This window comes from Ursus arctos, unplaced genomic scaffold, assembly GCF_023065955.2.
Source record: "Ursus arctos isolate Adak ecotype North America unplaced genomic scaffold, UrsArc2.0 scaffold_4, whole genome shotgun sequence".
Lineage (NCBI taxonomy): Eukaryota > Metazoa > Chordata > Mammalia > Carnivora > Ursidae > Ursus > Ursus arctos.
The window spans coordinates 94,912,936-94,936,716 of NW_026623056.1; the positions used below are offsets into that span (position 1 = coordinate 94,912,936).

Genomic DNA, 23,781 nt, shown 5'->3' on the forward strand with positions numbered 1-23,781 from the left:
TTTTATTTCTGTCAAGAAAACGTTAAATAAGAGTACAGGTTAGCCTGTACTCTTATGATAACGTTTTACAGTAACCACTTGCCTCTCTTTTTTCCCATGGAACTTTTTACTTTTCTGTGTTCTAATTTGTCCTTTTTTTCTTTGTTACTTCGGCGTTTTGTGTCCTACTTTGAAGACCTTCTTCACTCCAAGATTATAAATATCCACGCTGTCTTTTAGTACTTTGCGACCTCATTTTTAACAATGAAACATTTAAATCAATCTGGAGTTTACTAGTTGTAAAGAATAAGGTAAAATTGCAACTTACTTTCCCCACAAATACCCAGCTGTTCCAGGATCAGTTATTGAATGAGCTCCCTCTTCCTGATTACATGAAATGCACATTTAGCATGTGTTAAATTTCTAGGGTCTATTTCTGTCATCTCGTTCTGTTTCATCGATCTGTTTCTTTCTTCTGTAGTTCCAGATGCTTTTTGTTATTGAAGCTTTTAAACATCTGGGAGAGCTGGGCCTCTAGTAGTCCTTCTACTTTTTAGTACTTTTATGGGTAGGCTTGTCTGTTTAATTTTTTGAAGCTAATTTTACTATTATTTGTTATTTACTCTTCCTCATGCCAAATTGGGTGGCATTTTAATTGGTATTGCATGGAAAGTCTCCATTAATTTAGGGAGAAGTGATATGATTGTAATATCACACTGACTGTCCCCATTTCTTCAGCCTTGTTTTTGATCATATAGGGTGCTGTATCTTTTTTGTTAAATCTATTCCTAGATTTTTTGGTGTGTATTATTATTATAAGTGGTGGGGTGCAGTGTTCTATAAATACCAGATTAAGTTGGTTGATAGTATTGTTCAAGTCTGTGTCCTTACTGATTTTTTTTCTACTTCTCTATCAGTTACTGAGAGAAGGGTGTTGGAGTCTCCGAACATAATTATGTGTTTGTCTATTTCTTGTTGCATTTCTGTTGGTTTTTGCTTTGTGTATTTTGAAGCCTTGTTACTAGGTTCAAAAATATTTAGAATGATGTCCTTTAGCTGAAGTGATTCTGGTGTCATTATGACCTCACCCTCTTTGTTGCGGGGAATAGTCTTTGATCTGAAGTGTATTCACCCGACTTTGTTCCGCTGGCATCAGCATGGTACCTTAGCGCCCTAGTTCTGACTTTCTGTTCAGGTGGATTACTCCAGGCGGGATGGCTGAGTCCTGATTGTCCCTTTGTTTCTCAGCGCTCACTGTCTTTGTGACGAGGCTCGAGGGGCTCCTGAAGGCCCTGTGCAGACTTCCTGTCTGGGTGCAGACTTCCCGTGGTCTGGGTAGCCTCAGTGTCTGCCTCACAGCCATGCTGTGTGTACACTGGGTTTTCTGCCGCTCGAGACCTGAGGAGTGGGGCATGGGGGACGGAGCTGTGGGTGCAGCCTCCCTGGGCTCAGACTTCCACCCATGGCTTCATGAACCGTCTGGGGGAGCCTTTCTCTGTTTCTCTGGGGATTGGCGTGATTGATTCCCATGGGGTGTTACATTACCTTGGGTTTCATACATTTTCCTCCTTCTGGACATGGCTGGGGGCCTTGAGCTCACCCCCTGAGGGTCAGCGGGTTTGTCACCTCCCTCCAGAGCTAGATTGTGATGTAGGGCCTGTGTACCTCCTCTACCATCTCTCCTGGTGGCTTGTCCACATTCTCTCCTGGTGGATACTTGGCCAAGTTGTACCTGAGGGGGAATTTGGTGGTTCCTCCTGTCTCAGGTGGGAGCAGTGGTCAGGAGGGCAACGTCTGCACCACCTCCTGAGTAGTCCACCCTGCGTCTCTGCTCACCTGGCTCTTGGGGAGGTGCAGGGAGAAGCTGTAGGCGGCATCACACTGAACTGGAAGGATTCCAGGAACTTCCATTTCATTCTTTCACTGTTGTATTTTTATCTATTGGCATATTTAGGTCTTAAGATTTTAATGTTTTTTCTCTTTGTTGCCCATATTTTTAGGTGTGGTGTGGTGGGGCCAAGGGGGTTAGCTCACTCTCTGATCTTCCTTCTTAAACCAGAGGTCAGCACAGCTCAAATTACAAGCAATGATTCCTAATGTGTATTTCTTCTAGAAACTTCACTTGGAAATGTTGGCAGACCAGCCACGAACAACTAAATACCACAATGTTATCCTGCAGAATAAAGAATCCCTGAAAGATAAAGTGATTCTGGACGTCGGCTGTGGAACTGGGATTATCAGCCTCTTTTGTGCACATTATGCACAGCCCAAAGCCGTGAGTAAGAAACAGCTTGCGAGCTGAGTCCCTTTAGCAGCTTGCGAGCTGAGTCCTGGTGAAGTGTCGTCTGTATGCAAAGGCATCATGTTGGTGAAACGGGCAATGTGTTCTTGCAGGCTGAGCCTGTGAGGGGTCGTGACCTCGGCTTAATGAGTCACAAACAGCACAGAGTAGAATAAAACAGAATAGAAAATATCTGAGTGAGTTGCATGTGGTGGGATATTTTTTGTAAAATGTTTATTTCAGTTAAATAGAGAAACACGTGTGTCCATGTGTTGGGGCTGGGCCACTTGTGTGGATCACTGTCCAAGTGTTATCCCTGCACCAAGCAGGGACCACCAGGGACAGGACAGACTACTGTCCATGACACATGTTGGGGTCCTTCATCCTCTTACCTTTAAAGCATGTGTGGGGCCTCCAGAGTTGAAGCCTCACGATGGCCCCTGACACAGGTGGATGAAACTCCCAGTTCACAAGGGAAACTGCGGGACAGTGGTCACTGGAGTTCAGACACTGTCAGAGCCAAGACATAGCACTCAGGACCTTCCTCTGACAGCCTGGGCTGGAAATTGTCTTAGCCACTGGGATCCTTAAAGTCTGATTGTTCTCAGGCTAGTACGGGGTACGTGGCTGTGTGTATGGAAGCCGGGCCGCTGGGTCTGACCAAGGAGGGCCTCTGCGATGGGTGCCCAGTGTGCCTGCAGAGGCTTCTTTCCACCGGCAGCCCACTGGCTGTTTTAGGCAGAAGGTGGAATGAAGATTGGAAGTAGCTCCCCTGTCAGGGCTCCGTTTGTTGGAGGTCACACAGCGTGGCCCAGCTGCCGTCCCTGCTGTCCAGCATTCTCCCTTCCTTCTGTCGCTCTTTTCTCTGAGGCTAGTTCTGACTTGGCTGGAGCCACAGGCCCAGGGAGAGCGGATGACAGGCTGCTTGTGGGTGGGACGCGCACTGATGGTCCTTCTGTGACGTGCAGGTGTATGCGGTGGAGGCCAGTGAGATGGCCCAGCACACGGGGCAGCTGGTCATGCAGAATGGCTTTGCCGACATCATCACTGTGTTCCAGCAGAAGGTGGAGGACGTGGTGCTGCCCGAGAAGGTGGATGTGCTGGTGTCCGAGTGGATGGGGACCTGCCTGCTGGTAAGGGGCGCCAGGACGCGCGGGATGGCCATGGATTGTGCCAAGGAAGTGCAGATTCCAGGGGGGGTGGGGTGGACTGGGTCCAGAGGGCTGTTGTGAGCAGAACATCTCAGGGAGGGCTGTGGCTGTTGTCCTAAGTGACACCACCTGGTGCTTCTCCTGGCGCTGACTTCTGTTTAGTGCAGGACAGCCGTGAGGCCGTAACGTCCTGCCACCTGTGACGGCATGGATGGACCTTGAAGGCATTATGCTAAGTGAAGTCAGACCGAGAGAGACATATTGTATGATCTCACTTAACATGTGGAATCTAAAAACAGCAACATAAAACTCACCCGCCAAGCTCCTGGAAAAAGAGATCAAATTTGTGGTTAGCAGGGAGAGGGAGGGTGTGGGGAGAGAGAACGGGAGGGCTACGGTCAAAAGGTCAGACTACCAGGTACAAGATGGGTGAGCCCTGGGGCCATCACGTGCAGCAGGTGACTACAGCTAGCGCTGCTGTGTGATGTACGGGACAGTCGTCACCAGAGTACCCTCGACCCTTGAGCAACGTGGGTTTGAACCATGTGGGCCCACTTAAACATGGGATTTTTTTGATAAATATAGGACAGTACGGTAAGTGTATTTTCTTTATGATTTCAACGTTTTCTTTTCTCTAGCTTTCATTATTGTAAGAACACAGTACACAATACAGATAACATAAAACACATGTGGATTGACTGTTTATGTTCTTATTAAGGCTTCAGGTCACAGTAGCCTGTTAGTAATCACGTTTTCGGGGAGTCAGAGGTGATACGCGGGTTTGACTGCATGGAGCGTCAGTGCTCTGGTCCCTGCTTGTTCAAAGACCAGCTGTAGATCTAAGAGTTTTTATCACAAGGTGAAGTGTTTATCTTTTTAGTGTGTCAGTATGAGGTGATAGATACCAACCAACCCTGTTGTGTTAATCATTTCACAAAATACATAAACCAAATCACCAAGCTGTACGCCTTAAACTTGTAGTAATCCTAGAGGAAAACCATAGGTTGGTGGTATTTTTAAAAAGAGCACAACAAAGCATGTACAATACGAGTTCAGTTTTGTTTTTAAGAATCCTACATAGTGGGGTCACTGGGTGGTGCAGTCGTTAAGTGTCCGACTCTTGGTTTTGGCTCAGGTTATGATCTCAGGGTCGTGAAACTGAGCTCTGCATGGGGCTCCGTGCTAAGCTCGGAGTCTGCTTATGACTCTCTCTGCCTCTGCCCCTCCTCACTGCGCACTCATGCTCTCTCTCTCTCAAATAAATTAAATTAAAAAATCGTACATAGCAGTGACCTCGCTTCAGTTCAGGTTCGATGCAGTGAGCACACTCCAGCCTGTCTCTCCCAGTTGGTGCAGCTGTAGGTCCAAGACCGGGTGCAGGGAGACGCTGTGTGAGGACTGAGAAGCGTATGGTAGCAGGTGGGCTGGGACGGAAGACCAGAATTGGACGTACACTGACCTGGTCTTGAGCTCATTGTTATCCCTCCTTCTGGCTCTCTCTCTCTACGTAGCTTCAGAAATTTAGATGAGAAAACTGCAAACTTCCCAACTAACCCACAGTGAAGTAGATAACCTGAATAACGAAGTAACTAACGAAGATATTGAACTTATAGTTGAAAACCTTCTGAAGAGAAATCTGTAAGCCTAAATTACTTCACTGGTGAAATGTACAAACGGGTGCCTGGGTGACTCAGAGGGTGACCCGTCTGCCTTCGGCTCAGGTCATGATCCCAGGGTCCTGGGATCGAGTCCCGCATCGGGCTCCCTGCTCAGTGGGGAGCCTGCTTCTCCCTCTCCCTCTCACCCCCTGCTTGTGCTCTCTTGCACTCTCTGTCACATAAAGAAATCTTAAAAAAAATAAGCCTGTGTAATATTAGCAGTCTACAAAAGAAAACTCACGTGACTCTATCAATGCACAAAAAGTTTGGCAACATTCAAAATATTTTTAAAATTTCTGTTGAGATTTCTTCTTTGATCCATGTGTTTTTGTGTTTTCAGAAATTTTTTTAAGATTTATCTGTTTATTTCATTTATTTTTTTACAATAATTTTTTATTATATTATAATAGTCACCATACAGTACATCCCTGGTTTTTTTTTTTTTTTTTTTTTAAAGATTTTTTATTTATTTATGTGACAGAGAGACAGCCAGCGAGAGAGGGAACACAGCAGGGGAGTGAGAGAGAGGAAGAAGCAGGCTCCCAGCGGAGGAGCCCGATGTGGGACTCGATCCCGGAATGCCGGGATCACGCCCTGAGCCGAAGGCAGACGCTTTTAACGACTGCGCTACCCAGGCGCCCCCATCCCTGGTTTTTGATGTAAAGTTCCATGATTCATTACTTGCGTATAACACCCAGTGCACCATGCAAGTTTTTATTTATTTATTTATTTATTTATTTATTTATTTATTTATTTATTTTTAATAATGATTTTTTATTATATTATGTTAGTCACCATACAGTACATCCCCGGTTTTCGATGTAAGGCTCGATGATTCATTAGTTGTGTATAACACCCAGTGCACCATGCAATATGTGCCCTCCTTACTACCCATCACCGGTCTATCCCATTCCCCCACCCCCCTCCCCTCTAAAGTCCTCAGTTTGTTTCTCATAGTCCATAGTCTCTCATGCTTCATTCCCCCTTCTGATTACCCCCCCTTTCTTTATCCCTTTCTTCCCCTACTGATCATTCTAGTTCTTATGTTCCATAGATGAGAGAAATCATATGATAGTTGTCTTTCTCTGCTTGACTTATTTCACTAAGCATTATCTCCTCCAGTGCCATCCATGTTGTAGCAAATGTTGAGAACTCGTTCTTTCTGATTGCTGAGTAATATTCCATTGTATATATGGACCACAACTTCTTAATCCAGTCATCTGTTGAAGGGCATCTCGGCTCCTTCCACGATTTAGCTATTGTGGACATTGCTGCTATGAACATTGGGGTGCATATGGCCCTTCTCTTCACTACATCTGTATCTTTGGGGTAAACACCCAGTAGTGCAATGGCTGGATCATAGGGTAGCTCAATTTTTAACTTTTTAAGGGACCTCCACACTGTTTTCCAGAGTGGCTGTACCAACTTGCATTCCCACCAACAATGTAGGAGGGATCCCCTTTCTCCACATCCTCTCCAACAATTGTTGTTTCTTGCCTTGTCTATTTTTGCCATTCTAACTGGCGTAAGGTGGTATCTCAGTGTGGTTTTGATTTGAATTTCCTTGATGGCTAATGATTTTGAACATTTTTTCATGTGTCTGTTAGCCATTTGTATGTCTTCATTGGAAAAGTGTCTGTTCATATCTTCTGCCCATTTTTTGATTTGTTTATTTGTTTCTCGTGTATTGAGTTTGAGAAGTTCTTTGCAGATCTTGGATACCAGTCCTTTATCTGTAGTGTCATTTGCAAATATCTTCTCCCATTCCGTGGGCTGCCTCTTAGTTTTTCTGACTGTTTCCTTGGCTGTGCAGAAACTTTTAATCTTGATGAAGTCCCATAAATTCATTTTATCTTTTGTTTCTCTTGCCTTTGGGGATGTATCATGAAAAAGGTTGCTTTGGCCGATGTCGTAGAGGTTGCTGCCTATGTTCTCCTCTAGAATTCTGATGGATTCCTGTCTCACATCGAGGTCTTTCATCCATTTGGAGTTTATTTTTGTGTATGGTGTGAGATAGTGGTCAAGTTTCATTCTTTTGCATGTAGCTGTCCAATTTTCCCAGCACCATTTATTGAAGAGACTGTCTTTTTCCCACCGGGTGTTTTTTCCTGCTTTATCAAATATTAGTTGCCCAAAGAGCTGAGGGTCCATTTCTGGGCTCTCTATTCTGTTCCATTGGTCTATGTGTCTGTTTTTGTGCCAGTACCATGCTGTCTTTGTGATCACAGCTTTGTAGTACAGCTCAAAATCCGGCATTGTGATGCCCCCAGCTTTGTTTTTCCTTTTCAACAGTTCCTTGGAGATTCGGGGTCTTTTCTGGTTCCATACAAATTTAAGGACTATTTGTTCCAGTTCTTTGAAAAACGTTCTCGGTATTTTGATCGGGATAGCATTGAAAGTGTAGATTGCTCTGGGTAGCATGGACATTTTAACTATGTTAATTCTTCCGATCCGTGAGCATGGAATATCTTTCCATCTTTTTATGTCTTCCTCAATGTCTTTCAAGAGTGATTTATAGTTTCTAGAGTATAGTTCCTTTACGTCTCTTGTTAAGTTAATTCCAAGGTAACGTATGGTTTTTGGTGCTATTGTAAATGGGATGGATTCCCTAATTTCTCTTTCTTCGTTCTCGTTATTCGTGTACAGAAATGCAACTGATTTCTGAGCATTGATTTTGTATCCCGCCACGTTACTGAATTGCTCTATAACTTCTAATAGTTTGGGAGTGGCTTCTTTTGGGTTTTCCATATAGAGTATCATGTCATCTGTGAAGAGAGACAGTTTGACTTCTTCTTTGCCGATTTGAATACCTTTGATCCCTTTTTGTCGTCTGATTGCTGTTGCAAGGACTTCTAGTACTATGTTGAATAATAGTGGCGAGAGTGGGCATCCTTGTCGTGTTCCTGATCTTAAGGGAAAGGCTTCCAGCTTTTCCCCATTGAGAATAATATTTGCAGTAGGCTTTTCATAGATGGCTTTTATGAGATTGAGAAATGTACCTTCTATTCCTACACTCTGAAGGGTTTTAATCAGGAAAGGATGCTGTATTTTGTCAAATGCTTTTTCGGCATCGATTGAGAGGATCATATGGTTCTTGAGTCTTTTCTTGTTGATATGATGTATCACGCTGATTGATTTGCGAATGTTGAACCATGCTTGCATCCCAGGTATGAATCCCACTTGATCGTGATGGATAATCCTTTTAATGAATTGTTGGATTCTATTAGCAAGTATCTTGTTGAGGATTTTGGCGTCCATATTCATTAGGGAAATCGGCCTATAATTCTCCTTTTTGAGGGGGTCTTTGCCTGGTTTGGGGATCAAGGTAATATTGGCCTCATAGAATGAGTTTGGTAGCTTTCCTTCTGTTTCTTTTTTCTTTTTTTTTTTTTTTTTAAAGATTTTATTTATTTATGTGACAGAGAGACAGCCAGCGAGAGAGGGAACACAGCAGGGGGAGTGGGAGAGGAAGAAGCAGGCTCATAGCGGAAGAGCCTGATGTGGGACTCGATCCCGGATCGCCAGGATCACGCCCTGAGCCGAAGGCAGACGCTTTAACGACTGCGCTACCCAGGCGCCCCTCTGTTTCTATTTTTTGAAATAGCTTCAGGAGAATAGGTATTATTTCTTCTTTGAATGTTTGGTAGAATTCCCCAGGAAAACCGTCCGGGCCTGGAGTTTTGTTATTTGGAAGGTTGTTTATCACTGACTCAATTTCTTCATAATTAATTGGCCTGTTTAAGAAATCAATTTCTTCCTGTTTCAATCTTGGTAGTTTATAGGTTTCCAGGAAGGATTCCATCTCTTCCAGATTGCTTAGTTTATTGGCATATAGCTGTTGATAAAAATTTCTAATAATCCTTCCAATTTCAATGGTGTTCGTCGTGACCTCTCCTTTTTCATTCATAATTTTAATAATCTGGGTCCTTTCTCTTTTCTTTTGGATAAGTCTTGCCAGTGGTCTGTCAATTTTATTGATTCTCTCCAAGAACCAGCTTCTAGTCCTGTTGATCTGCTCTACTGTACTTCTGGTTTCTGCTTGATTGATTTCAGCTTTAATTTTGGTCAACTGCTTCCTCGTGCGTGGATTAGGCCTGTCCCTCTGTTGCTGTTCCAGCTTCTTGAGGTGAGAATATAAAAACTGCATTTTAGATTTTTCTGTTCTTTTGAGTGAGGCTTGGATGGCTATGTATTTCCCCCTTAGGACTGCCTTTGCAGTATCCCATAGGTTTTGGACTGTTGTATTTTCATTCTCATTGGTCTCCATAAATTGTTTAATTTGATTTTTGATTTCCTGGTTTATTGAGTCATTCCTGAGCAGGATGGTTCTTAGTCTCCAAGTGTTTGAGTTTCTTCCAAATTTTTCCTTGTGGTTGAGTTCCAATTTCAGAGCGTTGTGGTCTGAGAATATGCAGGGGATAATTTCAATCTTTTGGTATCGGCTGAGACCTGTTTTGTGTCCCAGAACATGGTCTATTCTTGAGAATGTTCCATGGGCATTAGAATAGAATGAGTATTCTTTGGTTCTGGGGTGTAGTGTTCTATATATATCTAAGAGGTCCAACTCGTCGAGTATGGCATTCAAAGCCTTTGATTCTTTGCCTAGTTTTTGCCAGGGTGTTCTGTCTATTTCTGAGAGTGGAGTGTTGAGGTCCCCTACTATTAATGTATTTTTATCTATATGTCTCTTTATTCTGGTTAAGAGTTGGCTTGTGTATCTTGCTGCTCCCCTGTTGGGGGCATATATATTTATAATTGTCATATCCACTTGTTGAATACTTCCTTTAAGAATAATATAGTGCCCTTCTGCATCTCTAACTATAGTCTGTAGTTTAAAATCCAGTTTATCTGATATGAGAATTGCTACCCCAGCTTTCTTTTGAGGTCCATTTGCGTGAAAGATGGTACTCCATCCCCTTACTCTCAGTCTGAATGCATCTTTGGGTTCGAAATGAGTCTCTTGTAGACAGCAAATGGATGGGTCATTTCTTTTTATCCAATCTGCAACCCTGTGGTGTTTAAAGCAAGAATTTAAACCATTAATGTTAAGGCTGAGTACTGAGAGATATGCTTTTAATTCTGCCATGTTGTCAGTAAAGTCTTTGTTTGTATTGGCTGTGACTTTCTGTTTTGTATCACTCTTGGGGCCTTTTTACTTTTATAGAACCCCCCGTAATACCTCCTGTAGGGCCGGTTTCGTGGTTACGAAATTGGCTAGTGACTGTCGATTCTGAAATGTCTTTATTTCTCCATCAATTCTGAATGACAGCCTTGCTGGATAAAGGATCCTTGGCTGCATGTTTTTCTCTGAAAGAGCTTTAAAAATGCTCCCCCAACCCTTTCTCTCATTCCAGGTCTGTGTAGACAGGTCTGACGTAATTCTGATGCCTTTGCCTTGGTACGTGAGAAATTTCTTTGCCCTGGCCGCTTTCAATACTGTATCCTTGGATCTCATATTTGCGAGTTGCACTATGACGTGACGTGGTGTAGGTCTGTCATGGTTGAGCTTGGGAGGGGTCCTCTCTGCCTCTTGGACACGAATTTTTGTTTCCCTTGCTAGATTAGGGAAGTTTTCAGCTACAATTTGTTCAAATATCTCTTCTAGACCTCTGTTTTTCTCCACCCCCTCGGGGATGCCGATGATTCTAATATTGGATCGTTTCATTGAGTCAGTAATCTCCCGTAGGCAACATTCGTGGGCGTGGATTTTTTTAAGACCATCTTCTATTTTTATTTTTTCCTCTATTAACCCATCCTCCAATTCACTAACCCTTTCCTCCGCTTCGGTGACCCTGGCCGTCAGAGCCTCTAGTTTTGCCTGCATTTGGCTCATAGAATTTTTAATTTCTGTCAAATTCGCTCTCATTTCCGCCCTTAGGGATTCTATATTCTCAGTAACATTTTCCTGAATACATTTTTCAAGTCTACTCATTATCTTGACCATTGTTACTCTGAATTCCATTTCTGATAATTTGGTTACATCCATATCCGTTACTTCTGTGGCAGAGGCCACTGACTCACTGTCTTTTCTTTGCTGGGGGGGGCTTCTCCTTCTTGTCATTCTGATGAGGGGAGGTTGCGGGGTTGTCCAGAGCTCAAAATTATTGACTGGGTCCCAGGCCGTGCCCCTTGTTTTATAGGGATCTTAGAGATGTGGGCTTCTTCTTTAAAGATTTTATTTATTTACTTATCTGAGAGAGGGAGACAGACAGCAGGAACGGAACAGAAGCAGGGGAGTGGGAGAGGAAGAAGCAGGCTCCCAGCGGAGGAGCCCGATGAGGGACTCCTTTCCGGAACGCTGGGATCACGCCCTAAGCCGGAGACAGGCACTCAATGGCTGCGCCACCCAGGCGCCTCGGGTTGTGGGCTTCTTGATTTTTCAGCCTGCCTTCTGTGTTCTGGGGGAGGGGCCTGCCGCGCCGATACTCAGGCAACCCTGTTTGGTTAGAGTCTCCGTGTCCCCTGCGAGGGAGGATGGGGATGGGCACTCTCTGGGCCGGTATTTCCAGGCTTTTGTTCTCTGGCGGCTTTCCCTGGCGGCCGGCTATGCCTCTTCTGAGGGTCAGAGCAGCAGAGGCTGCATTGTCACAGAACAGAGGGATTGCGGCCCATTCTCCACTGATGTTCTGGCCACTTTAACTCCATTACTGTTGGTGCTGCTCAACCCTGCAGCGTCCCGGGATGTGCGCACCAACCCCGCGTCCCTGCCCTCACTTCCAGGGCCAGCGCGTCTCTGTCCTTTGTGTTTCTAATGCCGCCAGCCACCGGCCGCCCCGCACGCTCCCGGGTCTCCCGGTCTCAGTCTATGCCCGGTGAGCACACCTCGATTCCGGAGTTTCGTGAGAAGCCCGGTGGCGCGCGCACCCGGTTCAGGGTCTCAGTCTGCTGTTTCGCGGGTGCCGACCGTGAGTCCGCCCGCTCCCCCCGTGCAGGTGGCCCGCCAGCCGCCAGCCGCCCCGCGCGCGCTCCAGGAGCTCCCGGTCTCAGTCTGGATCCCGTGAGCACACCGGGATTCCGGTGTTCCGGGAGATGCCTGGTGGCGCGCGTTCACGGCTCACTGGTCTCAGTCCGCTCTCTCGCGGGTGCCCTCCGTGCGTCCGCCCGCTCCCCCGTGCAGGTGGCTGCCGCTTCCTGGCGCCCAAACGCGGCAGCTCCCTCCCCCTTCCGTTTATCTTCCGATATCTGTGCACGGTTTACAGCTCCCCTCTTCGTACCTCAATACTCAGCGCTGGAGATGTTCATTTGTAGAGATCCAGATGCATCATCCTGCGTCTCAGGCTGATTCCGTGGTTATTTACGGTGGTCTGGTACCTATCCAGCTCGACTCAGGGGACCGGCTGAAAAAGGGGTCCCCTACTCCTCCGCCATCTTAACTCCCTCCCATGCAAGTTTTTAATCTCTCAAGTATTTTTGATTTTCCAGCTGTCTTTCTGTTACTGATTTCGAGGTCAATTCTGTTGTGGTCTGAGAGCAGACGTTGTATGATCTCTATTCTTTGAGTTCGTGAAGATGTGTTTCACGTCCCAGAATGTGTCTGTCTCGGTGAGAGCTCCCTGTGAGCTTGAGAAGGGGGCGTGTTCTGCTGTCGAGTGAAGTGGTCTGTAGACGCGCATTATGTCCAGAGGATGGATGGTGGCGTTGAGCTCCCCCGTGTCCTTGCAGACTTTCTGCCTGCTGGATCCGCCCTTTTCGGAGACAGGGTGCCTGATTCATCTCTTTCTCCTTGTAGCTCTTAGGGTTTGCCTCACGGCGATGCTCTCTTGTTACGTGTGTAATGTCTTCTTGGAGAATTGACCCCTTCATCGTTCTGTTATGCCCCTCTTTAACTCTGGTAACTTCTTCCCTCTGAAGTCCGCTCTGTCTGAAATTCACAAGTTACTCCTTTCTTTTGATTATTGTTAGCGTCATATATCTTTCTCCATCCATTTACTTTTGATTTATATGTGTCAGTATAGTCATTTATTCATTTTATTTTAACATTTTTTAAAATAATTTATTTAATCTCTACACCCCCTGTGGGGCTCGAACTCATGACTCTGAGATCAAGAGTTGCATGCTCTTCTGACTGAACCAGCCAGGTGCCCCTGTGTCAGTATGTTTAAAGTGGATTTCTTGTAGACAGCACCTAGTTGGGTCTTAGTTTTTGATCCACTCTGATAATCTCTGTCTTTTAATTGGTGTGTTTAGACCATTGGCGTTCAACGTGATTGCTAATATAATCAGATTAATACATCTACCATATTTGGTACTGTGTTCTATTTGCTGTTCTTTGCTTCTCCTTTTTTCTTACACTCTTTTTTTCTTATGTTTTTTTTTTTTAAAGATTTTATTTATTTATTTGACAGAGAGACAGCCAGGGAGAGAGGGAACACAAGCAGGGGGAGTGGGAGAGGAAGAAGCAGGCTCTCTTTTTATGTTTTTTTTTTTTAAGCAAATAAAGTTAGGGAATTTAATGAGCATAAATTAAGGGTGAAATTAATTTAATGCTCAGAGGCACATTGGTTTAGAACCTCACATGAACATTTTTAATAATGTAAACAAGATTCATATTTTCATAAATTGATGTTATTGTCACTTTTTAGACCATTTACCACTTTTAAAAATATTTCTCAGTTGTAATCTCTCTTGAAGCTCACTTCTTTATCTGTAGTCTCTTTACCTGCTGCCCGTCTTCACTTTCGTTGAGGTATAATTACAAAATCATAAGATGTTAGAGTATGCAGTATGATGATTTGATGTCTGTACACGTTATCGACAGCTTCCCCCTCACCCCTGCCTGGTTGAGTTAACACACCATCACCTCACAACGACCATGTTGTCAGCTGTAGTCAGCAGGGTACATAATCGATACTCAGACCTCACTCATTTTATAATTGACAGTTTGTACCCTTTTACCAACGTCTCCCTATTTTCCTTATCCCTGAGCCTCCTGGTAACCACTTTTTTACTCTGTTTCTATGAGTTCAGCTTAAAATTTTTTTTTAGGATTTTGCGTGTAAGTGATATGATGCAGTGTCTGTGTGGCTTATTTCATTAGCGTGAGGCCCTCTAGCTTCATCCATGTCACTGCAGAGGCCAGGAGCTCCTTCTTTCCCACGGCTGAGTAATCTTCCATGGTGTCTATCTGTGTCTACAGCTGTGTGTCACATGTGTATCATAGATACAGAGAGAGACCTATCTGTCTGTAGGTCTGTATCTGTACGTGTCTCACGTTTTCTTTATCCATTCGTTTGTCAGTGGACACTCAGGTTGTTTTCATGTCTTGGTTATCGTGAACATGGGAGTACAGATTCCTCTTTGAGATAAGTATTTTGTTTCCTCTGGATATAAACCCAGAAGTGGGATTGCTGGATCACATGGTATTTCTTGAGGAACCTCCATACTGTTTTCCACAGTGGCTGTTACGTTCCCACCAACAATGTTTAAGGGTCTCCTTTTCTACATATTCTTGCCAGCATTTGTTACCTTTGTCTTTTTTTTTTTTTTAAGATTTATTTATTTTAGAGAGAGTGAGAGAGAGAGAGAGCATAGTGGGGAGGGGCAGAGGGAGAGGGAGAGAAGCAGACTCCCTGCTTGAGCGTGGAGCCCGACGTGGGGCTCGGTCCCACGACCCTGAGATCACAACCTGAGCCGAAACCGAGAGTCAGACGCTCAGCTGACTGCACCACCCAGTCGTCCACCTTTTCTCTTTTTGATAATAGACATGACAGGTATGATGTGATGGTTCACTGTGGTTTTGATTTGCATTCCCTGACGATTAGTGGGGTTGAGCCACCTTTTCATGTGTCTGTTGCCCATTGTATGTCTTCTTTGGAAAAAATGTCCCTTTGTCCTTTTATTTATTTATGTTTTTAAAAGATTTTATTTATTTATTCGACAGACATAGAGACAGCCAGCGAGAGAGGGAACACAAGCAGGGGGAGTGGGAGAGGAAGAAGCAGGCTCCCAGCGGAGGAGCCCGATGTGGGGCTCGATCCCATAACGCCGGGATCATGCCCTGAGCCGAAGGCAGACGCTTAACCGCTGTGCCACCCAGGCGCCCCCCTTTGTCCCTTTAAAACAATTTTTCTCCTATTGAGTTGTATGAGTTCCTTGTATATTTTGGGTTTTCACCCCTTGTTGGATATGTGGTTTGCAAATATTTTCTCCCATTCCATAGTTTATCTTTTTGTTGTTGACGGTCTCCTTTGCCATGCAGAAACTTTTTAGTTTGTTGTAGCCCCACTTGTTTATTTTTGCTTTTGTTGCCTTTGCTTTTGGTGTCTAACCCAAAAAATTATTGGCAAGATCAGTGTCATGGAGCTTATTCCCTGTGTTTTCTTCTAAGAATTTTATGGTTTTAGGTCTTATGTTCAAGTCTTTAATCCATTTGAGTGGATTTTTGTGTGTGTTGTGAGATGGGGTCCAGTTTCACTCTTGGGCATGCAGCAATCCAGTTTTCCCAACACCATTTTGAAGATGTTCTCCTCTCCCCATTGTATATTCTTGGCTTCTTTGTTGAAAATTAATGATCGTGTATGCATGGGGTAATTTCTGGGCTCCGTTCTGTTCCATTGACCTATGTGTCTGTTTTTATGGCGGTACCATATCGTTTTGATTATGATGGCTTTAGAATATAATTTGAACCCAGGAAATGTGGTGTCTCCAGCTTTGTTCTTCTTTCTCAAGATCGGTATGTTTATTTGGGGTCTTTGGATTGCTTTTTCTATTTCTGTGAGAAATGTCATTGGAATTTTGATAGGGATTGAATTGAATCTGTACATTGCTTTTTGAGTAGTGTGGACATGTAAACAATTTTAATTCTTCCTATCCATGAGCAGGGGATGTCTTTCTATTTGTTTGTGTCTTCTTTAATTTCTTTGTTGTCTTTTACCTTCCTTGGTTAAATTTATTTTGAGGTATTTCATTATTTTCTTAATTTCTCTTTCTGATAGTTTATTGTTAGTGTATCAAAACACAACTGATTTTTGTATGTTAATGTCATATTCTGCAACTTTACTGAACTTGTTATTTTAACAGGTTTTTTTGGTGGAGTTTTTAGGATTTTCTATATATAATATGTCATCTGCAAATAGAGACAGTTTTACTTCTTCCCTTCTGATTTGGATGCTTTTTAAATTTCTTTTTCCTGCCTGATTGCTGTGGCTAGGACTTTTTCAGTGCTGTGTTGAATAAAAGTGGTGAGAGTGGGTATCCTTGTCTTTCACCTGATCTTACAGGAAAGCTTTCTGCTTTTCACTGTTGAGTATGGTGTTAGCTCTAGGCTTGACATATATGGCTTTTATTATGTTGGGGTATGTTCTCCTAATACTTAGTTTTCTGAATGTTTATCATGAACTGTAGTTGAATTCTGTCAGATGCTTTTTCAGCACTGAGACGACTACATGATTTTACCCTTCATTTTGTTGGTGTGCTATATCACATTGGTTGATGTGCTATGTTGAACTGTGTTTGCATCCCAGGCATAAATCCCACTTGATCAAGACCATGATCCTTTTAATGTACTGTTGAATTCAGTTTGCTGATTTTTGTTTGAGGATTTTTCCATCTATGTTCATCAGGGATATTGGCCTATAATCTTAAAGTGTCTTGTCTGGCTTTGGAGTCAGGGTAATGCTGGTCTTGTAAAATGAGTGTGAAAGTGTTCCATCCTCCTTGATATTTTAGAAGAGTTTGAGAAGATTTGTTATTGATCTTTAAATATTTGGTGGAATTCACCTGTGAAGCCATCTGATTATGAACTTTTGTTTGTTGGGAATTTTTCAATTACTAATTCAGTCTCCTTACTGGTAATTGTTCTGTTCAGATTTTGTGTCTCTTCATGATTCTGTCTTGGGAGGTTCTATGTGTTTTAGGAATTTATCTACTAGGTTGTCTGATTTATTGGCATGTGATGTTACAGTCCTTTGTATTGGTGTAATACCAATTATAATGTCTCTTCTTTCATTTATAATTTGATGTATTTCAGTCCTTTTTTACTTGGTAAGTCTAGCTAAAGATTTGTTTATCTTAAAAAAAAAAAGCTAGCTCTTAGTTTCATTGGTCTTTTCTCTGCCTTTTTAGTCTCTGTTTCTTGTGTTTCCACTCTGGTCCCTGTTATTTCCTTCCTTCCAACTTTGGGCTAGTTTGTTCTTGTTGTACGTCCTTAGGTGCAGAGTTAGATTGTCTGAGATCTTTGTTTTTTTCCCTCTCTCTTGTTTTAAAATATTTTATTTATTTATTAGAGAGAGAGCATGAGCAGTGGTTGAGACCTGGGGGCGGGGAGGGGGAAGCAGAGGCAGGGGGAGAAGCAGACTTCCTAATGAGCAGGGAGCCCGACGTGGGACTCAATCCCAGGACCCTGGGATCATGACCTGAGCCGAAGGCAGACGCTTCACCGACCGAGCCTCCCAGGTGCCCCGAGATCTTGTTTTCCCTTAATGTAGGCGTTTATTTTTATAAACTTCCCTGTTAGACCTGCTTTTGCTGCATGCCATAAGTTTTAGTATATTGTATCTCCATCTTCATTTGTCTCAAGATGTTATTTGATTTCTCTTTTGAATTCTTCTTTTACCCAATGATTGTTCAGGAATATGTCGTCTAATCTCTACATATTTGTGAATTTTCCAGGTTTCTTCTTGTTTTTTATTTCTAGTTTCATACCACTTAGTCAGAAAAGATGCTTGATATGATTTCAGTCTTCTTTTTTTTTTAAGATTTTATTTGTTTATTCGAGAGAGAGATTGAGAGAATGAGTGGGGGGAGGGGCAGAGGCAGAGGTAGACGTAGACTCCCCGCTGCGCAGGGACCCCCAATGCGGGTCTCGCTCCCAAGACCCCGGGATCATGACCTGAGCCGAAGGCAGACGCTTTACCAACTGAGCCACCCAGGCGCCCTGATTTCAGTCTTCTTATATTTGTTAAGACTTGTTTTTTGTCTTAACGTGCGATCTGTCCTGAGGAATGTTCCGTGTGTGCTTCAGAGGAATGTGTATGCTGTTGCTGTTGGGTGGAATGTTGTATATATGTCTGTTAGGCCATCTGGCCTCTAACACACAGCGTAAATCCAGTGTTTCCTTATGATTTTTTGTCTGGATGACCTATCCATTGTCAAAAGTGGGTTACTACGTACCCTCTTCTTACTCCACATTCGCTTTAAGTATTTAGGTGCTCTGTCCTTTGAGGTTTTGACTGGACTTTTTATCTAACTCCATTCTCTCTCCTTTCTGAGCATATCAATTATACTTTTTTATTTTTTTAACCTTTTAAGTGGTTGCCACGTAGTTTGCAGTACACAGTCACAGCTGATCTAAGTCCACCTTCACGTAACACTACACCGCTTTGTGGGTGGTGCGCCTCATGACAAAATAACCCTGATTCCTCCCTCCCGTCCCTTGTGTGGTCCTTGTCGTTCATTTCACTTATATATAAGCATACGTCTACATACATACACACACATGAGCATACGTGGTCAAATACTGTGTTGCTATTATTTTGAACAAATTGTTAGATCAATTAAGAATAAGAAAAATATGTTTTAATTTTAACTTCACTTGTTCCTTCTTCAGTGCTTTTCTCTATATAGATCTAAGTTTCTGATCTGTGTCATGTCTTTCTCTCTAAAGAACTTCTATTTAACATTTCTTGCAAGGCAGGTCTACTGGCAACAAAGTCCCTCAATTTCTCTTTATCTGAGAAAGTCTATTTCTTTTTCACTTTTTAAAAAAATATTTATTAGCGAGAGAGAGCACGAGTGGGGGAAGGAGCAGAGGGAGAAGGAGAAGCAGACTCCCCACTGAGCAGGGAGCCTGACAAGGGCCTGGAGCCCGATGTGGGGCTCGATCTCAGAACCATGGGATCGTGACCTGAGCTGAAGTCAGGTCCTTGACTGACTGAGCCACCCAGGCTCCCCTTCTCTTTCCCTTTTAAAGGAATTCTAGATTGGTAGGGTTTTTTTTCTCTCAATACTTGTAATTTTTCACTCTGCTCTTTTCTTCCATGGTTTCTGAGGGGAAGTCAGATGTAATTTTGTCTTTATAACTGTAGGGAGAGAGTTTTTTCTCTGCCTTCCTTAAGGATTGTTTCTTTATCTTTGAGTTTCTGTAGTTTGAAAGTGGTATGCCCAGGTATACTCTGTGTGTGTGTGTGTGTGTGTGTGTGTGTGTGTGTGTGTTAGTTTTTACTGAGGTGGGAAGGAGGAGGGGGAGAGCGAGAGAGAGAATCCCAAGCAGGCTCCATGCCCAGCACAGAGCCCAACACAGGGCTTGATCTAACGACCTTGAGATCATGAGCTGAGCCGAAATCCAGAGTCGTATGCTTAACTGACCAAGACACCCAGGCACCCCGAGGTATACTGTTTTTAAGCATTTATCCTGCTTGGCGTAATCTGAGCTTCCTGGATCTGTGGGTTGGTGTCTGACATTAATTTGGTAAAGTTCTCAGTCATTATTACTTCAAATATTTCTTCTGTTCCTTTCTCTTTTTCTCCTTCTGGTATTCTCATTTTGTGTATGTTACACCTTTTGGAGTTGTCTTACAGACCTTGTATATTTTGTTCTGTTTTTTCAGCCTTTGTTTTCTTCGCTTTTCAGTTTTGGAGGTTACTGGTTTCCAGCTTCAAGCTCAGAGATTCTTTCCTCAGACATGCCCTGTCTACTAATAAGCCCATCGAAGACATTCTTCATTTCCGTTACAGTATTTTTTATCTTGAGCATTTCTTTCTGTCTTAGGATTTCGATTTCTCTGTTTGCGCTGCCCGTCTGTTCTGGCGTGCTGTCTGTGTTACCCGCTAGAACCCTTAGCGTATTAATCGTAGCGGTGTTCAATTCCCAGCCTGATAATTCCAGCATCTCTACCATATCTGAGTTTGGTTCTGATGCTTGTTTTGTGTCTTCAGACTGTGTTATTCGCCTCATAATTTTTTTACTGGTAGCCTTGTGTGATGTCCTGGGCAAAGGAACTGCTGCGAATAGGCTTTTAGTAATGTGGTGGTGAGGTGTGGGGGATGTGGAAGCATCCTAGCGTCCCATGATTAGGTCTCAGTCCTTCAGTGAACTGTGCCTCTAGACTGGGAGCCTCACAAGTCTTTCTCCATTTCTTTCCCCCCTTTTAGGTGGGACGGGTGGCTAGAGGGGTCTGGAGTTGAGCGTTTCGCTCTTCCCAGCTCACTTGGGTTAGGTTCTGAGGAACTAGTTTCTCCAGACGCCAGACCCTGTTCAGAAGAACAGAATGCTCTGGCAGATTTCAGAATGGTTTCTTTCCCTCTGCCCTGTGAGAAGCACGAGGGGATTTTTCTCTGGCATTTGCTGTGGGAAGCTGGTGACGGTCCAGGAGGGAACACTCACAGACATGTGGGGTCCCCGTGTGACTGAGCCCGCCTGGCGTTTGTGACACTCAGAGTTGTCCCTGCTGAGCCTCCAGCAGCTCATCGGTCAGGCTTCACATGGTTCCAGGGGAGGGTTCTGCTGCAGTAACTGGTGACTCTGTGTAAGCCTGCTGGGTTCTCGAATGTTGGAGGGAGCAGATTGCTCTGTGACCGAATAGCTCTTACATCTCTAGGAAGAGTTGTTGATTTTTCATTTGCTTTTTACTTGTTAGGGCAGAATGGCAACCTCTGTGCTTCTGGTATGCTGGGCTGGAAAATTCAGCTTCAGTTTGTAATTCTCAAACTTCTAATAGAAAGGAATTTACTGTGTGGTGACTAACATAACATAATAAAAAATTTTAAAAAAAACCAAAAAACAAAAAAAAAAAGATTAAAAAAAAACAAACAAAATAAAGGAATTTGCTCAACCTGATAAAGGGCATCTATAAGACACATGTAGCCACTTAACGGTGAAAGAAGAGGAGGAGGAGGTGGGATGACTGCTCCGAAATTCCTGCTCGGCATTGCACTGGAAATCCCAACCAGTGCAAGAACCAAAGAAAGAAAAGGTTGAGAACACGGAAATAAACCGTCCCTGTTCTCAGACCACATGATTATCTTTGTAGAAATTTCCAAGGAATCTCCAAGAAAGTTCCTTGAACTGAAAGGCACATTTAAGAAGGTCACAGAATGCAATCAAAAGGCAGTCATATTGTTTTAATTTATTTTTTTATGTTTTGGGGCAGTCATATTTTTATATACGAACAGTGTGTCGTAGCTTTTGCAGTAACCCCCCAAACATGGAATACTTAGAAAGGTTACAAGACATGTACAAGTTTTGTAGGCCAAAAACTGTAAGTTGCTGTTGAAAGAAGTCACAGAAAACGTCCAAATAAGTGGAGAGGCATGGTGTTCAAGGGGTGGAAGGCAGGCTAGTAAAGGTGTCTCTTCCCAGACCGATCTGTAGCTACAACAGTTCCAGACAGTCTGAGCAGGACTTTTTTGTCAATATAGACAAGCTCATTGTAAAATTTATGTGGAAAGTAAAGAAACTAGAATAGTTGATACAATTTTTTTAAAAGATTTATTTGAGAGACAGTGAGTGAGCACAAGCGGGGGGAGGGGCAGAGTGAGAAGGACAACAGACTCCCCAGTGAGTAAGGACCCCGATGGGGGCTCGATTCCAGGACCCTGGGATCATGACCCATGATGAAGGCAGACACCGACTGAGCCACCCAGGCGCCCCAGCTGATACAATTTTTAAGAGAAGAATAAAATTGGAAGAATTACAGGCCTGACTTTAAAACTTAGCATAAAGCTGTAGCAGTCAAGACAGTATGGTATTGGTGACAGAATAGACACATAAGTCAATGGAATAAACTAGAGAAGTAGATTCCTAAAAATATGGTCAACTGATTTTTTTTTTTTTTAAAGATTTTATTTATTTATTCGACAGAGATAGAGACAGCCAGCGAGAGAGGGAACACAAGCAGGGGGGAGCGGGAGAGGAAGAAGCAGGCTCATAGCGGAGGAGCCTGATGTGGGGCTCGATCCCATAACGCCGGGATCATGCCCTGAGCCGAAGGCAGGCGCTTAACCACTGTGCCACCCAGGCGCCCCTGGTCAACTGATTTTTAACAGGGGAGCAAAATCAGTGTAATAGTCTTTTCATTAGAAGATATTAGCACAGTTAATTGGCTATCCATATGCAAAAAAAAAAGAAAAAAAAACTTCTTTTTAAAGCTTCATACCTTTTACCAAAATGTTAATTCAGAATTGATTCTACATCTAATAGCATAGGACTATAAAATTATAAAACTTTCAGAAGAAATCTTGGGAGAAAATCTTCATGGGTTAGGCATAGAGTTTTTAGTTGATTCTTAAAGCATGATCCATTAAAGAAAAAGTTGATATGCCAGACTTCATCAAAATTAAAAATGTCTGCTCTGTAAAAGAAAATGAAAAGACATGGAAAGATTGGGAGAAAATATTTGCAAATCACATGTCTCATGTGTACCCTGAATATACAAAGAACTCTCAAAATTCAGCAGGAAGAAGGTAAACAACCTAAATGAAAAATGGGCAAAAGACTTGAACAGAGACTTTACCAGACTCTGTAGATGGATTAGAAATAAGCATGTGAAAAGGCATTAAACATTCTTAGTCATCAGGGAGATACAAACTAAAACTGTCATGAGGTATCACTACCCACTTACTGAAATGGCTAAAATTTTAGTAGTACCCAGTGCTGTGGGCAGCTAAAACTCCTGGTAACCACCCAGCCACTCTGGAAAACCCTTGGCCAGTTCCGGATAAGGTTATAGGTACACTTACTGCACGACCCAGTAATTGCACTTCCGAGTATGGACGCGGAGAGACACAGGCTGTGTTCTCGCAGAAGCCTGTGCGTGAATGTTTATACTGGCTCAGTTATAATTGCCCAAGAGCTGGAAACGACCCAGGTGTCCTTCAGCAGGTGATCGGATGCGCACCTGTGGCACGCCCACACCATGGAATAGCGCTGGGCAAGAAAGAGTGAACTACTGACGCACAGACATCACGGGCAGAGCCCAGACACACCACACCAGCATCGCTGCGGTTACGTGGTGTCGTTACAACAGCGTGACATTGTAACAAGGAAGGACAAACAGAACAGGATAGAAAGAGTAGGACAGGACCTGTTAGCATATGAAAAAGTTGGTATCATGAGTGGAAGAAGCCAGTCTTAAAAATGTGTACTCTGTGATTCCACTTGTAGGACATTCTCCAAAAGACAAAGCCACACGGAGGCCACTTGGTGATTTCCAGAGGTTGGAGGTGGTGGGAGGAGGGGACCATAAAGGATATCACAAGGACCGTTTGGGGTAACGGAGCTGTTCTGTATCCTGGTTGTGGTTGCACAGATCCGTACGAGTGTTAAAATTTGTAGACTAACTGATTTACTGTTGATAATTTAACAACATAAACTTAAAAATTACCTGTGTATGATTTTCACATGTGTGCATGTATGTGTCAAGAAAAGTCCTTGAGGATAAACTGCCAAGCAACCAGTGTTTCCTTTCGGGCGCTGGTTTACTCATGACTTCTATGTTTGTTTGTGCTTTTCTGAGTTTCCTTCCACACTGAGCCTGTAGCACTTCTACAGTAAAAACTGCCTGAAGTTACTCAGGAGAAAACCCTCTGGGGTTGCCCTCAGCTGCAGGATGAAGTGCCTCTGGCCTTGCCTGCACACTCCCTGCACTCTCTTGTTCAGACACAAGGGCTGGCTTCTTGGGGCTGCTAACACCCCCCGTTCCCCGTCTCAGGCATCACGTGCCACCTGTCCATGTGTTCTGAGAGGTGTGAGGTGGCGTTAGGCTGCTCTTAGGAG

General features: G+C 43.5%; 1 protein-coding gene across 1 annotated transcript in view; it reads left to right on the forward strand.

Annotated features, from left to right (window-relative positions):
- The window catches only part of PRMT2 (protein arginine methyltransferase 2), a 44,250-nt gene that overhangs the window by 13,184 nt on the left and 7,285 nt on the right, over positions 1 to 23,781 (forward strand). The window contains exons 5-6 of the mRNA XM_026504077.4: positions 2,093 to 2,254; positions 3,229 to 3,393. Of these exons, the coding sequence (XP_026359862.1) occupies positions 2,093 to 2,254; positions 3,229 to 3,393 (327 nt within the window). The remainder of the gene's footprint in view (positions 1 to 2,092; positions 2,255 to 3,228; positions 3,394 to 23,781) is intronic.